The 16,728-nt window shown below is 43.0% G+C and overlaps 1 protein-coding gene across 1 annotated transcript; it reads left to right on the top strand.

The window, feature by feature from the left end:
- The first annotated feature begins 2,727 nt into the window (after positions 1 to 2,727).
- lipib (lipase, member Ib) lies at positions 2,728 to 15,350 on the top strand. Its single transcript, XM_085468916.1, has 10 exons — positions 2,728 to 2,793; positions 7,872 to 8,309; positions 8,962 to 9,070; positions 9,263 to 9,364; positions 10,095 to 10,184; positions 10,270 to 10,437; positions 10,992 to 11,081; positions 12,343 to 12,451; positions 12,787 to 12,960; positions 13,400 to 15,350. The coding sequence occupies exons 1-10, from the start codon at positions 2,728 to 2,730 to the stop codon at positions 13,482 to 13,484; spliced, it is 1,431 nt and encodes a 476-aa protein (XP_085325042.1). The 3' UTR covers positions 13,485 to 15,350.
- The last annotated feature ends 1,378 nt before the right edge of the window (positions 15,351 to 16,728 follow it).

The raw sequence follows: 16,728 nt of genomic DNA, 5'->3' as shown, positions 1-16,728 counted from the left end.
CTCTTCAGCCTCTTTGCCTTGTCAAGTCAGGTGACCGATGAGATAAGCTCTTTAACTCATCAGAACATCGTGACCCCACAGGGACCTTTTTACCTGGGTGCTCACCAGCCAATCAGTGCTCAGTCTGGTCTGCAGAGACCCCCTAAAAGACCCACAGTGAATGGATGGAACACACACACACACACACAGGCTCTGCTAACATTTATATGAAAAACTTGCAGGATTTAATCAGGGAAGACAAATTTGCAGAGAATGAAAGCTCAATAAAACAGAATTATTTTGATTTTTCTATCTGATGCAGCTGCATGAAAGCAAAGTGGTCACACTGCTGACTTACAGCAAGAAGGTTCTGGGTTTGATTCCAGGATCTTTTTGTGTTTGCATGCCCTCTCTAAGTACTCTGGCTTCCTCCCACAGTCCATAGACATGCACGTAAGGTCAACTGGAGATTATAAATTGGCTGTAGGAGGGAATGTGAGCGTGAATGTTGGATGGAAGGTTGTTGAAGCAGTGGTGACTTTTAAAAACTCAAACAAAGACGTTAAACAACTTAATCGAGTAGCACACAAGTTGGTTTTTTTGTTTTTGATGTCACAGTTAAGAAGCTACAGAGTAGTGACATCATCAGGGTTGTGGGCCGGACTGACTTAGACACAAACTAAATAGAAACAACACACACTCTTTATTGTATATATGCAGCTTTTCCCACATAAAATGTACTTTGCAGGCCGCACAGGTACATTTTTAGGGTTTACTATTGGACGATCCCAAATCTCTTATTCTGAAAATTCAGCCACTGCAAACCAGTGTGCCGTTTAAACACCACTGTTTGACAGACTGACTGCAGCTGAGGATGGAAGTCTTTGTTCTGCAGCAGACGTGCTTCAGTCAAACCAGACGCTGCAGCAGGTGGAGAACCATGCAGCTCATCGAGACTGCAGGACAGAGACCAGCAGTGCAGACTGCGGGCACAAACCATGTACAGAATAACAGATTTTTGTAGGTTTTTCAGTTCTACTTTTAGAACATCGGTGGTCTGAGGCTAAATTGTGCCCATCTGCGGTTTCGATTGAACCCCCCTCGCCTTTGTTTCGACCATCAGTAACTTTGCGTAGGTGAGTGAAATGGTTTCAGTGTTCGAACAATAACTGCAAGAGGCAAAGAAAGATTAGAAACTCTCTGAATTTACTTTCAAAATTCGAGTGCAGTGGTTACAAATAGTTTTATTTCCTGGTTTTGTTTTTCTTATTATTTTTACCTGCACTCCCGACTCTGATAAGATGTTTGACATCTGAGCCACTGTGCAGCTAAGGCACCAGATGCATATGCAGTAGGTTAGAACACTCTCAATGGTGTCTCTGTAGAAGGACACCAGCAGTCTCTGTGTGAATTTATTCCTCCCGAGAATTCTCAGGAAGTCTCCGTTGGGCCTTTTTCAGCAGCTCGGAGGTGTTCGCACTCCAGGAAAGGTTCTCCTCTGTGTTGGCTCCCAGGAAGCTTGTCACCTTTTCTACACAGAATTATCCAAACATGGCATCGATCGGTGGGACACTGAGCTGCTGCAACTACGTGCGCAGCCATCTTGCAAAACCTGTTTGCAGTTCTGAAAGGGCAAGTACAGAGCAAATCTGTACGATTTTTCTTTCATGACTGAAATCTCGTGGTGCCAGTAAAATTGTGAATGTAACCCTTGCTTAGATTAGAAACAGTTTAATTAAACTCTCTACGCATACTGCATGCATTTAAACAGTAAAGCAGGCTCCTGTTTCCACCACTAATTGCATGATTTTAGCTCTGACGTTACTGTAGCTCTCTGCTTCTGCCTCTCCCGAGTCCCCTGCTGCTTCTGGGCCTCGGCTCTCTGTAGATGGTAAATTACATGTGTTTATGTCGAGTACAGAGCAGGATGGGCTGGGTGCACTGTGGTCAGAGTCTGTGGAGCTATTATTACCCATCACTGGGTGGGTGTCTCCGACTTCACCCATAATCATCCCTCACTAATCAGTGGGTCACCTCGCTGGCAGGGTAATTTGCAACACAACAGGCTCAACCTTCTGCACGAGCTGCAAAATTTGTCTTTGAAACTTCAAATCTGCAGACACAACATAAAACCCACACTGAGAGGTTAAACTCCGCCTGCTTGGTCTTTTTATTCTTTATTTCTTTTTTACAGTAGATCATCACACAAACACTTCTACCCTTTCTTACAGAGAGGCATGAAAATGAAAGGGAAAGAAAGGATTTGTTTAGGGTCACATAGAAAGAGATCTGAGGGCTGCTTTTGGAGAAACGAAGCTCACATCCTGACTGTGGAGCGCTTCTAGTTTACTCCTTTGATCAGTTCATCTCTTGAAAAACATAAACACTGTGTCCTTGAGACTTTATGATTCCCTCAGGATCACTTTGCTGTTTGTATAGTAAGAGGATGTAATGATGTTTAGGCTGAAGAAGAGGAACATTGCACACAAACAAAGCCTGTCTGAGTGGTCACATGGACAGACGTGACCTGGATAATTATGGCGAACAACTTCCTGTTTCATTGGGGGAGTGTTTGAGATCAGAAGGAATGAAGATCCTATTAACTTTTCTTCTGTAAACTCTTGTCATTGTTTTGTGTTTTTTCTTGTAAAAACGCACGCCAGCGCCGTGGACACCCAGAGGCAAGTCTTAATCATGATGTTGGCAATTTAGGTCCATTCACTCGATTCTGAGAGGAGATGCGCCAACATGGGGGGTCATAAGTCACGTGTGCTGCAAGCACCGGTCACAGACCTGGATAAATGGGAACACTGCGTGAGGAAGGGCGTCTGTGCTAAATGAGACATGCAGATCCACCCACTATGGGTGTGACAGCAGGCTTAAGCACTTTCACCTTTAGCTGCATTCACTCCCATTCATTTGGGACTATCTCACAAGCGCCCCCTGCTTTTTCCTTTCACCACAAATCAAATCCTCCTTCCTCTGCCCTTTCTTTCCTCATTCCATCAGCTCATGCTCCTTCCCTTTATCTCATTTGTTTAGTGTTCTTACGATCATTGGTTTTTTCCTCTCTCCACTCTTCTAGAAACTGATCCAAGTAAAGACACCACCCCCTTTCCTCTCTCCTCCCTCCCTCCCCTATTCTCTCTCTCAGCAGTCCCTCCTCCTTTCAGTTGTCCTCACACTGCATCCTACCTTCCTCACAGCGAGTCTCCTCGGCTTGATCGTTGTCTCTGCGTCACTGTGGTCATGAGAAGGATGCTGTCCCGCAAGCTCCTGGCTCTGCTGGGGCTCCTTGTGCTCTGCAAAGGTAAGAAAAGTCCAGTTTTCCGACAGAGCAAAAGCTTAAACCTGATTTATGCTCAGCTTTATCTTCAAGATAAAGTTAAAAATAATTGTGTCTGTTTGTCTAAATAAACAGAAACAGACATTCTGAGTGTTTGTGGAGTGAGAAAGAGTTCATTGAAGTGTGAGGAACAGAAGTGAACACCGACTCTGCTCCAGTGAGGAGTTTCCGTCTGGTGGTGTTAAAGTCAATAAGCAGCCTGTTATCCACTCATTGATATAGTTTACTAATGTGTGTGTGTGTGTGTGTGTGTGTGTGTGTGTGTGTGTGTGTGTGTTCCGGGTGGGGTGGGTGCTGATTGGATGAGTGCTTTTTTATAGCAGCCTGATCCAATTGAGGGCAGTGTTGCGCTCAGGTGTGGAGAGCTGCTCACACAGGGAGTCAAACCCCCAACTCATAACGCACACTGATCTGGACTGTATATAAAAGATGGACACAGTTGCAGAGCTGTAATAAATCTATATGAATGAACTGTTTTCTGTTTGGCTTTATTAGCCTCACATGATTGTGGAGTCTTTACAATGTTTTTTCAGTTGATTGAGGTTTGTGGACATTCATCTATGCACAGCTCTCTTTAGGACCTCTTTAGCACTTTTATTCTTTCCTTTTTCAGCCACTCTGTTGTAGATGTGCTGCTGTGCTGGCGATCATTGCTCTGTTGCATGACCCAGTTTCAGCCAAGCTTTGACTGTCAGACAGATGGCCTTACATTTGACTAGAATACTTTGGTATACAGAGGAGTTCATGGTTGACTGCACGGTGCCCAAATCATCAGCCCTCCACCTACGTGCTGACAGCTGGTATGAGGCGCTTGTGATGATTGGTTTTCTCCAAATGTGGTGCTGTGCATTATGGTCAAACATCTCCAGTTTTGCAAACCTAAGCTGCACTGTCACGTTCTTTTTAGAGAGAAGAGCCTTTCTCCTGGCAACTCTTTCAAATAATTTCTATACTTGATCAGTCTGTTCTAATTGTGCTGTCATGAAGTCTAACATTTAGCACGCTAACTGAGTCTGAGATGACTTCGTGCAGGCTTTTTGCAGCACAAACACTGTGCAGAGGTCCAGTTTAGTGACTCAAGTCAGCAAAGGTGAGGCTTAGCAAACAGTTAACAGGTAAAGCTTCCAGCGTCAAGACACCTGTCAATCCAGGTGCCCCTAATTCCAGTATCCAGATGGGTGTATTATAATAAGATTCACCCCATGTGCAGGTGATGGAAGGAACTGAAACCTGGTTTTCTACAAGGCTGTGAACATGATTATTGCTGTTGTAAATTGGGGAACTGTTACCAAAAACTGCAATGCTTCTAATGTCCACCAGAGGCTGGCTCCAAAACACGAGTCAAGCCCCACAAACTCCCACGTTAAAAATATCCTGTTTGGGCAGATTGTAGAGAGCTCTGAGATTGCAAAAACTGTAAAGGTGCAGCCCAGATTGACTCACAAGTATTCACTTATTTCTCCTAATTTAATTAAAAACGCTCTACTGGGTTTCTTAAGCCTCTGTATTAGGATGGTGATAATCATGAATGAGTGTCTTTAGAGGAAAGGGCTCACAAACAACAAACCTTTTAATAATAAGCATGGTTATAACCCAGTTACACTAAGTGCTTCACAGTCTGTATAGTTGACAACATGCAGGCTACAGACACTTTAAACAAGCTAACGAGACTCCCTGCTATCTGAGATTAATCAGCACAGAGCTAAAGAGGCTAAACTAACACCCAGCGTCACTATCGGAAAAACAGACCTGATCCAAGCGCTTACAGGTGCACTGAACTGTAAACTAATCTAATGACCTTTGACCTGGTCATGAGAACATTCTCTCACAGCCGGGTGCTTAAAAGAAAACAAAAAAAAACAAGGTGGCTAACAACAGCCAAATTTACACTCTGTTGTTTTATTTTGAGCTGCCTGCATGGGTCAATAAATGCTTCTTATATTTGTAGGGGACAAATATCAGTCATTGCATCAGTCCAGTGACAGAAAATGTGTCAAGAAATTAGCAATATATAAGCTAGGGCACGCAAGACAACACTTGCCATCAGGTGTGGGTTTAAAGTGGACATTAAGCTCATTTTTAGCTTTACTAGAATAGAATAGAATAGAATAGAATAGAATAGAATACCTTTTATTGTCAATATGCACATGTACGATGAGACGCGCAGACGTGGGAAAAGAGAGGGGCGGTAAGGTGCACAGTTCTGCGGCACTATATACATATGAGCAGTCCCAATTCAAAAAAGATAAAATATACAAATATATCTACAATAGTATTGCAAAGTTCAGAGAGCAAAATAATCCTAATTTATCTCATACTGGACCTGAGTGTAGCCCCTCAATTCATCCTGTGTCTGTCTGAAACGAGGGATTTATTACGTCCCTCACTGTGATTGGAAGCCCCTTTTAATCAGAAGGTTCAAGCATCAGATGGGTGGGGCTTCTGTGCCTAAGGTTGTCCCCTCTGTGTGAAGCAGTACATTTAGACTGGGGATTATTTGTGTAAATTAAATGAGGAAAAACATAACAGGCCATCTTTAAACTCAACTTTATATCATATTTGCAGAAGAAAATGTTTCTACTTCATATTCAGACCAAATTTAGCAAAAAAAAATGAGCTCAAAAAGTTTCTTTGCTCAGTTATTTGTGATTTATGACAGATGAAGTTTTCACAAATTATTATGGAAAACAAAAATACCTTTCATCTCTCCTCTGAGATGGAACAAGTTCAATAGGAGAATACAGTCCCAGAAGGTTTAGACTGTCAAGTCCCAATTCATGTAGCGGTCCGACAAAAGTTGTTACTAAAATAGAAATAGCATCTGTGTTAAGCTAATATTAGGCTAATGTTTCTGCAAACTACAAAAGAAGTACTACAGAGACTGTCTACACTTTATTAATTCAAAAAAGGCACTAACAAATCCTATATTTTGTCACTGGCTGCATAAATCAGCTCATTTATATTAGCCCATCACCTCTGTGGACTCATTCCGCTTCCTGGGTACCACCATCACCCAGGACCTGAAGTGGGAGCCCACCATCACCTCCGTCATTAAGAAAGCCCAGCAGAGGATGTACTTCCTGAGGCAGCTGAAGAAATTCAACCTGCCAATACGGACGATGATGCAATTCTACACTGCAATCATCGAGTCCATCCTCACCTCCTCCATCACCGTGTGGTACGCTGGAGCCACTATCAGGGACAAACAGAGACTGCAGCGTGTTGTGCGCTCTGCTGAGAAGGTGATTGGCTGCAGACTCCCATCTTTGCAGGACCTGTACACCTCCAGGACATTGCGGCGTGCAGCTCGGATCTCAGCTGACCCTTCTCACCCTGGACACAGTCTGTTTGACCTGCTCCCCTCAGGCAGGAGGCTCCGGTCCATTCGCACCAGAACCTCTCGCCACAAGAACAGTTTCTTCCCCTCTGCTGTTGAACACATGAACAATAACCGTATGACTGTTCCCACCACTAACACATGACCCTACGCTGTGTCACTGCATCATTCCATGATGGGCACTGATCACCACCTGCACCCATGTATATATCTTTCAACGTAGCACTCTTAATTCTTATTCTCATGTATATATCTCATGTATAGCTCATGCACATATCTTTCTACGTAGCACTTTTAATTCTTATCCCTACTTTTATTTTTTCATGTCTATTTAAGTGCTATTTATGACACTATGTTTGCACTGAAGCACCGCAGCAATTTCCTAATGTTGTAAACCTGCTCAACATTTGGCAATAAACCCCATTCTGATTCTGATTCTGATTCTGATTCTACAAAGCTGACTAGCTAGCTTTAGCATGTAGCTAATGTTAATTTAAGACGTAGACCGCAACACAACATTAATCATTGGTTTTAGCAAGCAGTTTGAGATGTTTTTTATTTTATGGTTTATTTGTAGAGGGACGAGTGTGTAAAATGAAACAACACTGCTGATGACAGTATTTTGGCTTAAGCTAGTTAGCTTAAGCTAACTAACTAAATCTTACTTTTAATTAATTAATTAACTCTAACTAGCAAACCTGTCAGTAGATAGGCTATTATCTGAATTCAAAACCATTTATTACATAATAACATAAAATGAGTCATTAATAGTCTTTATTTTTCATTTAACACAATCCAAAGTAATGTGAAGAAGCTAAAAAATGAAATGACTTTCAAACTGCTGCAGTTTCAGTTTTTGAACCTGTTACTGTCTGTCTGTGGATTGTGCCTCTAATGTCAGCCTGAATCTATGATTCAGTTTGTGAATCATCCAGGATGATGACACTGGCTGTCTGCTTGAAGCTGTCATTTAGCTACAAAAAGTGGTATTCCTGTAGAGCTGCGGTCTACAGAAGTCAGACTGATTGTTGGGGCTCATTAGTATCATTGACTCTTTACCTTGAAATTTTTTAGTGCCTTAGCTTTAAAACGATATAAAAATCTACTAAACTGAAATGGATGAAACAAATATTCCCACTGTAGCCTGTAGAAACTTTGGACCCGTTTTTCATTTTAATTCTACATAAAACCTGAATTCAGCTGTAAAAGTTGAGTTTGCAATACAACTTCCTGATCTTCCATGTTGTGACTCCAGGCCAGGAGGAAAGTGAAGCAGGCGAATCTTGTGATAACTTCACCGACCTCGACCTGACCCACTGCTTCGTGGGAACCACCCTGTATGTGCGGCTCCTGCTCTACACTCGCTCCAACCTCGACTGTGGCCGCGAACTGAACCACCACCACCTGTCCTCCCAGCCACTCTTCAGCCTCTCCCGTCCCACCGCCTTTGTCATCCATGGCTACCGGCCCACCGGCGCGCCCCCTATCTGGATTAACCACATAGTCCACCTGCTAGCAGAGCAGGAAGACATGAACATCATCGTGGTGGACTGGAACAAAGGGGCAGCCAACCTCAACTACTTCACTGCTGTGAGTTACACCAGAGAGGCCGCTCTCAACCTGACGGGCTTCATCATGACGATGGAGGTGAGACAGACCTTCAGCCCAGACCTTTATTTTCCCTTCCTGTAATCATCCTGCAGTCTATTGTTGAACCAATAGACCAATAGAAGCAGCATCACTCATAGGTTTGAGATATGAATGTCCACTTTAGCTTCACGGTTCTCACCATCTAGGATTATTAGAGCCAGCAGTGGCCATGGTTCAAGTTGTTTCTAGTAGTCTCAGTTGGCAAAGTGTACCAATGCAATGCAAAGACACAAAGCAGAATACATAAAACTTTACAAACTTTGGACAGATTGTTCATTCAACTAATGTGTTATTTATCAGAAACATACATTAAAATGCTCTAAATGGCACCAAATCCATTTCTCTACCCAAGAAGTCCGGCTCAAAGCCTAGAATTACCAGTTCAGCCAGTCTACAGATGTTTTTAAATGACAAGTATTAAATATTTCCCAGGTTACAGGTCCTTCAAGTACTTAAGAATGGATCTAAGTTTTGGTGCTTTTGGTATTTCCGCCACTGTGTGGGCACATTAAATTTTAGTAAAGAGATTAGAAGACATGTCTGTGTGAAAATCAGCAGTTCTGTCATGTCCTTTATTATCCTGTATACTTAAAAGGTCTTTATGACAGAGTTATACCTCACCTGTAACGCTGAGCTTTTGTGCCCACAGGCTGAAGGAGCCTCTCTGAGCTCAGTTCACCTGATCGGCGTCAGTCTGGGAGCTCACCTGGCTGGTTTTGTGGGAGCAAACCTGAAGGGGAAGATTGGCCGTATCACAGGTAAAATAAAGTACTCAGAGCGGTGCAGTATGCGAGTAAATGTACTTCATTATCATGTATTTATGACAGATGTTCTTAACCTTTCAGTTTAATGAAAGCAGCGCTGTGGAGTGAGCAGGCGGAAAACTACAAAAGCACTCACATACCTCCTTGCTTCTTTCCTTCCTCCCTTCTTTCCTTCCTCTTCTCCAGGTCTGGACCCTGCTGGACCGATGTTCACCAGGGCCACGCCGGAGGAGAGGCTGGACCCCTCGGACGCCATGTTTGTGGACGTCCTTCACACCGACATGAACTGTAAGCATCTAACGCAGAATTAATAATAATTTAAATAGTGATTTAATATCATTTTAATATTGACCCTTTTTACTTTGATCATTTACACACAAAGAAAGCAACTGGAAAATAAATAGCTTTTAGTTGTCATGGTGTGAGGAACAATAAACAAAATCTGTTAATTTACAAACACTAGTGTTGCCTGTGAGGTCACAGCAGCTCTTATAGGATCTTCTATTGATCAGACCCACATCCCTAAAAATGTTTTTACGTTATTAGCTGGTAAATCATTCAAATCTCTTTCCTTCTTTTACAATAAATCATTTTATTTATAGATGAATACATGTATTTACTGATCATAAATTATTCAGACATATATTTAATTATATTTTACTTATTTGTATTAATATGCTTTTACATAAACTAAAAGCATGAATATTATTATGAATTACTATTATTATTACTGTTATTTGGAAATATTCCACATTTTTTTTAATAAAAAAGGGTTGGCATTAGAAGTAGAGATAATTCTGTTTATAAACATTGTTTTTTTCTTAAATTATTAGTAGCAAGTTATATAAATATAGTTATATAACTGAATGAAAATGTTAATATAATTTTAATTAATTCTAGTTATTATTTAACACGTCTTACCTTTCTATGAACCTAGAAAGTATTTATTAAAAAGCAATAAACCTTCGTGACCTCATGTAAGAGTCGCTGTGTTACATGCTGTGCTCTCCGTGCGCAGCCTTTGGACTGAGAGGAGCTCATGGCCACATTGACTTCTACGCCAACGGAGGCGCCGACCAGCCGGGGTGTCCCAAAACCATCTTTTCAGGTGAGCCCACACACAAACTAGGGAGACACACACACACATTAAATAACACACATGTGCTGAGCGCAGTGTGATCTCTGTCCTCCAGGTAAATCTTACTTTGTGTGTGACCATCAGCGCTCCGTCTTCCTGTTCCTGTGCGCTCTGAACCGAACCTGCACCCTCACCGGTTACCCCTGCTCGTCCTACAGCGACTTCCTGGACGCCCGCTGTCTGCAGTGCGAGACCTTCAAACCGGCCTCCTGCCCCATACTCGGTGGGTGCTGACACTGAATGACCGTGAGAGGGAAACGATTAAGAAAATAATCAATCTCCTGCTACATAATGTTTACAAAAGCTGTTCTTCCCCTGCAGATAAATACTCTGCAATTAATCCCGTTGATCCAGAACTTGGCTTAATAAGTGAGCAAGTTTTCCATCGTCTCAATCAGGAAAGTTCATCTGAGTTTAAATTTGCTCTACGTGCGATTCTGCACGCATTTCAAGGAATCTAAATTTAAGTGATGCTTCAGAGAAAACAGAATTAGATCTCGGCTGCAGACTAATAGACTGTATATAAAAGATGGAGCCACCATTGTGACGACACCTATTGGTTCTGAAGCTTTAAACAGCGCAGATTTAAAGAAGCCTGTTCACAGAAATTAGCTGCAGGTCTGCTGGGGTGCATCAGGGGGCGCTGATGAGCTAGTCGTCAGTGATAACCTGCTACTTAGCGACCAGTAACTCACAGAAAGTGTTCGTATTTGTTTCATTAAGATGCTGGACATCTATCAGGCACCTGATCTTAACACCTGTACGCTTCACCTGCAGGTTATGACGTCAGCCCGTGGAGGGAGACTCTGCAGCAGCTCGGACAGACCAAAGTCTTCTTCAGCACCACCGACGCGCTGCCCTACAAGAGTAAGTATGACACACGAACCTCATAAAAATTCACGTCTCAGGTGAAGCAGACTTTGAAAAGAATGGAATTTCGCTGTAGGATGCGTTCAATGCCCCTAACACTGGGAGCGACGTCCTCCTATAGTGAGTCGCAGCTGCAGCACAGACTTGCCCTGGTGGTTATCAGAATCAGAATACTTTATTAATCCCGAGGGAAATTAGGGTTACAGCAGGCAGCACGCTAATGGCGCATGCACACTTACAAAGGAACCTTCTGACCAACTTTACACAAACATCACATTGAGGAGACATGTCAGAAAGGTAGGCTGATAGGAAAAAAACAACGAAAATACATAACATGAGGTAAGAGGAGGAGAAAAAAACTCCACTCAGACTGAGCTCCTAGTGGGAGAACAGTTTGATAACAGAAAAAACACCTCAGCACAAAAGCACATGACTATCAATACACTATAGAAACACAAGACAAGCAACAGGGGCGGGTAAAGGGTGAGAGAGCCGCTGTAGACAGCGCATCCGGTCCTGCAGCGTGTCTGCGCTGGTCCAGTCGACTGCCATCTTCCCTGGTAGGGCACAAGCATCGAAGGCATTTGGAAAGGGAGGGGGGATGAGTGTGTGCATATCAGTGTATGTGTGTGTGTGCGTGCGTGCGTGCGTGCGTGTGTGTGTGTGCGTGCGTGTGTGTGTGTGTGTGTGCGTGTGCGTGTGTGTGTGCATGTGTGTGCGCGTGTGCGTGTGCGTGCGCGTGTGTGTGTGTGTGCGTGCGTGCGTGTGTGTGTGTGCGTGTGTGTGTGTGCGCGTGTGTGTGCGTGCGTGCGTGCGTGCGTGTGTGTGCGTGCGCGCGTGTGTGTGTGTGTGCGTGTGTGTGCGTGCGTGCGTGCGTGCGTGTGTGTGTGTGCGCGTGCGTGCGTGCGTGTGTGCGTGCGTGCGTGTGTGTGTGTGTGCGTGCGTGCGTGCGTGCGTGTGTGTGTGCGTGCGTGCGTGCGTGTGTGTGTGTGTGTGTGTGCGTGCGTGCGTGCGTGTGTGCGTGTTAAGGATTTAAGGATTTGAGGTTAGGACTTGGACATCAGAGAGTTAAAGAAGGATTTGGACTCTGTGGATGCTGACCCCACTGTGGGACCCCACCTACAATATGTGCTTGGACTTTTTTAAGAAAAAATATTTTAGGACCTTTTAACAGAAAGGAGTGATGATTGAGTGATGATTGAGTGATGATTGAGTGTTTTGTTGGATTGTAACGCTGTGTGTGTCCCGTGTGTGTCAGAGCTGATGTACAGAGTGGACATGGTGACATGGAACCAGTACCTGCGCTGGGGGGTCGTCTACATCCGGCTGCACAGCGGCAGGAACGTCACAGAGGCCCGAATAGACCAGTGAGTCTTTCTGCTGTTTCACACAGACTGGATTTATGAAAAGCAGGAAAATAGTTGACTTTAAATTTTAATTCTGAGTCAATGAAGACTTTAATGACATAGATAGATAGATAGATAGATAGATAGATAGATAGATAGATAGATAGATAGATAGATAGATAGATAGATAGATAGATAGATAGATAGATAGATAGATAGATAGATAGATAATCTTAGCAAAGGAGATAAAAGTCATCTTTCAGTTTTTTGTGTTTCTTGTTTTCCAACATAAACACACAAATACAGACTTTAAATTAATGACTTAAACCTTACGGTCTCCTCGTCTCTGCGCACAGTAAGCTGCTCCGGTTTGAGCAGTACACCTCCACGCGGCTGCTGGCCCAGTTCGATGAGGATCTGCAGCACATCCAGAAGATCTCCCTACGAATCAACACTGGCAACGTCATCGGGCCTCGCTACAAAATCCGGCTGCTGCGAGTCCGCTTCACGCCACTGGAGCTTCCTGAGAGGTCGGTGGATCAGTTTTAGTGTTTCTGAATAGGAACCAGTCTTAGAAGATAAACTGTCTCAAAATCTATGTGGAGGTGTCTCTCTCAGTCTGACCTATGACATCCTAAAAGGAAACAAAACTAAACTGTTGTTCTCCAAAGCCTACGCCTCTAAGGAGACGTAGGCTTTAAGGAGACGTAGGCTACATATGTGTACATATATATACATATATATATGTACACATATATATATGTATATATATATGTGTACATATATATATGTATATATATGTACACATATATATACAAAAAAACTGGGATTACCTGTAAATACGCCGACATTATTTGACACTTTGGCCATGTTTGATATTGCACTGGAACAGGAGATGAAGGAAAAGCAGAATAAGTCCACTTCAAAGGCTACAGTTTGTATTAACAGATACATTTTTTTCTCCTTCAGGCCTTTGATGTGCCGCTTCGACATCATCATGGAGGAGAACATAGAGGTGGCGTTTCGGCCTCTGCCCTGCGGCTCCCGCCTCTGACTTTAACACAGCCTAATTCCCTCTTTGGAAACCCATCGGACTCACCTGTAATCCTATTAGAGGACCCTCGGGCGTCCTCTGGGTGCTACAGGCTCTCCCATCCCACCAGGCGGACCTGCGGGGGCCCACACAGGAGAGCTGCCAGCCTCCTCGCCGTGCTGTGGATTACTCCTGGTTTTAACAAACAGGAGGATGAAAGCTAATTAAAGTTATGTTAAGCTACAAGAAAACTGAGATTTTTAACAAGATTCTGCTGCTGAGCTTCATCGGTCTGCGTTCATGTTGGGTTTATCTGGGCACAAAACCCGCTGGAACGCGAGACCAACAACTGCACGACAAACAAGGCAAGAAGGCACTCTCCGTGTTTGTGGCTCGCGAGGGAAGTCAGCCAAAGTTGAGGAAAAGATTCCTTCACCTGAACTCAGCCAACTTCAACTGATTCCTTCGCTACAGCCCTTGTTATTGTCAGCAAGCAATCATTCATGAATATGCAATTACAAATACACAGGACATTCTCAAACAGTCATATCTGAACAACATCAGTGTCTGTATTCTGTGTGTGTAGGTGCATGTGTGTGTGTGTTTCCAGCCATACTATACATAGACATAGAAGTAGTAGAAGTAAGCGTCTTACTAAACTATAAAAACAGGAAGTTGCAATAGGTCATATCTCAAATACACATGTAAAGGTGTGAAGTCTTGCACATCAAGAAACAGAACAGTCTGGTATCAACAGCTATAATGGAATTACAACGTCAAGGCTGCTTCCTCTCACACAGTCTTATCAGACCTAATAAGGATGTGACTTTGATCAGCATGCAAACGATTATATATTTCTAAGCACAAATGACAACATAAAAAACATCTCACTCTTACAGTTCACCTGCTGTGAAACTCACACTGTCCACAAGGGAATGCAGAACTTATCTGTGTGTTTGAAGACGACACATTTGCAGAAGGAAAAACATTTAGATTACTTTTTGTAAATGTTGCGAGTTTGTCACTGACATCGAGTGGCAGGGACAGAGTTTACAAAGGAGCTTTTAAGCAGTATAATGTCATAAAATCTGGATTCATGGAAAGAAGCTTTCCTGCGGCACTCTCAGGTGCGGTGATTACCTGTAATATGTTTTCATCATTGCTTCTAAGCTTTCTGATCTCCTGAGTTCATGATCACATGGTTCTCTGCCTAAAACTGCCCAAAGAACATCTCCTCTTTAAAGCATGAACCATGAAATAATTGCCACACATAATTATGTCATTTGCCACAATTCAAAATCATTTTTGTAATTTATTGACTAAAATTTAATTGTGTATTTATTTATTTAGGTTTTCAGGGGGGGAATCCCACTGATGATGTAGAAAACTCCCAAAATCTCATCAGACACACTGAGTGCTGAGGCGTTAAACCCACTGAAGAGCGTTCACTGAGCCATGTCACCGGTGAGGTCTTGCACTAAACGCTGCTCTCTGGTGACCTGTTTTGCTTCTCCTTCTTCCTCGTTGCCTTTCTACCAGCAGCTCTCGAGCGTTTCTGTCTGAGCTCCTCACAGACCCCCTCCTGCTGCACACGTAAAGCGAGCGCTCTAAAAAGATCCGTTTGGAGACGGATTATCTCTTCGCTGCTGCCTGAACTGTGACGTTGCCATGACCTTTGCTCACAGCGACGCTAAGCCGCACAGTTTGTTGTGGCGCCGGAGCTCGGGGTCATGTGATATGTGACTGTAGACATGTGTATATACAGTTAGAAGTAGTTGGTAACGTAGAAGAGCATTGAGCAGGTTTTACTCAGTAAATGTTTCAGCGCTAAAACCTCAGCTCTACTTTTTTATGTATTCTCACATTGTTTGAAATAAATAACTTGTTATACCATCAAAGACCAGATGTATTTGCTTTGACTGTCTTTTTGAACCTGTAAATGAAATTAAGTCTGCGTAACCACGGCAACTTCCACACCACACTGGTCCCAAGTTAAAGCTGCTGCAGAGCACAGCGAAAGACTGACTTAAAGAACATTCTTTTAAATGTTTATGCCGATAATAATAATTATCATTGATAATCAAACTCAGACTTCATATTACGTTCGTCCAAATTCTCGAGCCAACGCTCATTTCTTTACATTTCAGTAGTAAAATAGATGATTTATTGAAACATGTAAACCTATTTGGAAATATAGTCCATGTACATATGTACATATACCAATTATAACAAGCCTGAAACTCAGTGTTTGTATGACCACAGCCTGAACGCTCTCAGGTATTTCTTTAAGTAGTGTTCAGGAACAGTCCTCCGGGCTAATGAAGAACATTCAAAGCTCTTCTTTGGATGTTTCTGTTCTTGTGATCATGTTGAGGTCCGGACACTGGGGAGGCTGATCCATGACTGACAGTGCTGTGTTTGGGGTCACGCTTAAAAATGAAGACTTTACCAATCAGATGCTTTCCAGATGGTCTCGCAGGGTGGATCAAAATCCGACAGGCACTTTTCTGCATCGATTGTGACGTGATCACCAACGCTGCTGGCTGAAACTGAGCCACAAATATGACCCTCGCAGTGTTTCACAGATGGCTGCAGCTCCTGACCTCCAAACATACTGCCGGTGACTTAAAATTTCAAATTTGGACTCATCACTCAGAGCTTTGCTGGACTTTTCCTACATTTAAAGGACATGAGTGTAGACATCTGCTGTACAGGTTTGTTCCGTTTTTGTTCTTTTGCCTCTGCTTGTTCAGTTTCCTTATTTATTTATTCTGAGTTTGCAACTAGCAGCTGTTTGTTAATCGATCTTTGGCTTAAAAAAATACATTCAAGGAAAAAAATCCAAACAAACGACGTTTTTGTGACAGGCTGCTAGAAGCAAAGATATCATTTAAAATTGGTTCTTTGCTGTCGGTTGCATGTCGACACAACACTGACACATTTTTCAGGATTTCTGTGTTTGCCGATTTTACTAAACCTCATTTTTCATGGATGCCAGAACATGTGTGAAGAGAAAAAGCTGATTTATTTGGACCATTTTCTTCTAACCCTCGGTGCGTCTTTGACTGGGAGCTGAGGAGCGTTTGTCCCTAAGTGTGGTTAATGATGTCACTCTGGCTGAGCACACAGGTTCACTTTAAGCACAGTTTAACTCGTTTGTCCTTCTCAACAAGTTTGAACGCTTTCAAAACCCCAACGACTCAAATATGTTTTTCTGCGTACGGGTTCCCTCAGAAATAAAATGTAACTTTTAAAATCAAGCGAC

Source organism: Copadichromis virginalis, linkage group LG9 (assembly GCF_057382275.1).
Source record: "Copadichromis virginalis isolate Kocher_CV1m ecotype Utaka linkage group LG9, C_Virginalis_male_GT1.1, whole genome shotgun sequence".
In the NCBI taxonomy this organism is placed as follows: Eukaryota; Metazoa; Chordata; class Actinopteri; order Cichliformes; family Cichlidae; genus Copadichromis; species Copadichromis virginalis.
This window is presented reverse-complemented; position numbering and strand designations above follow the sequence as displayed.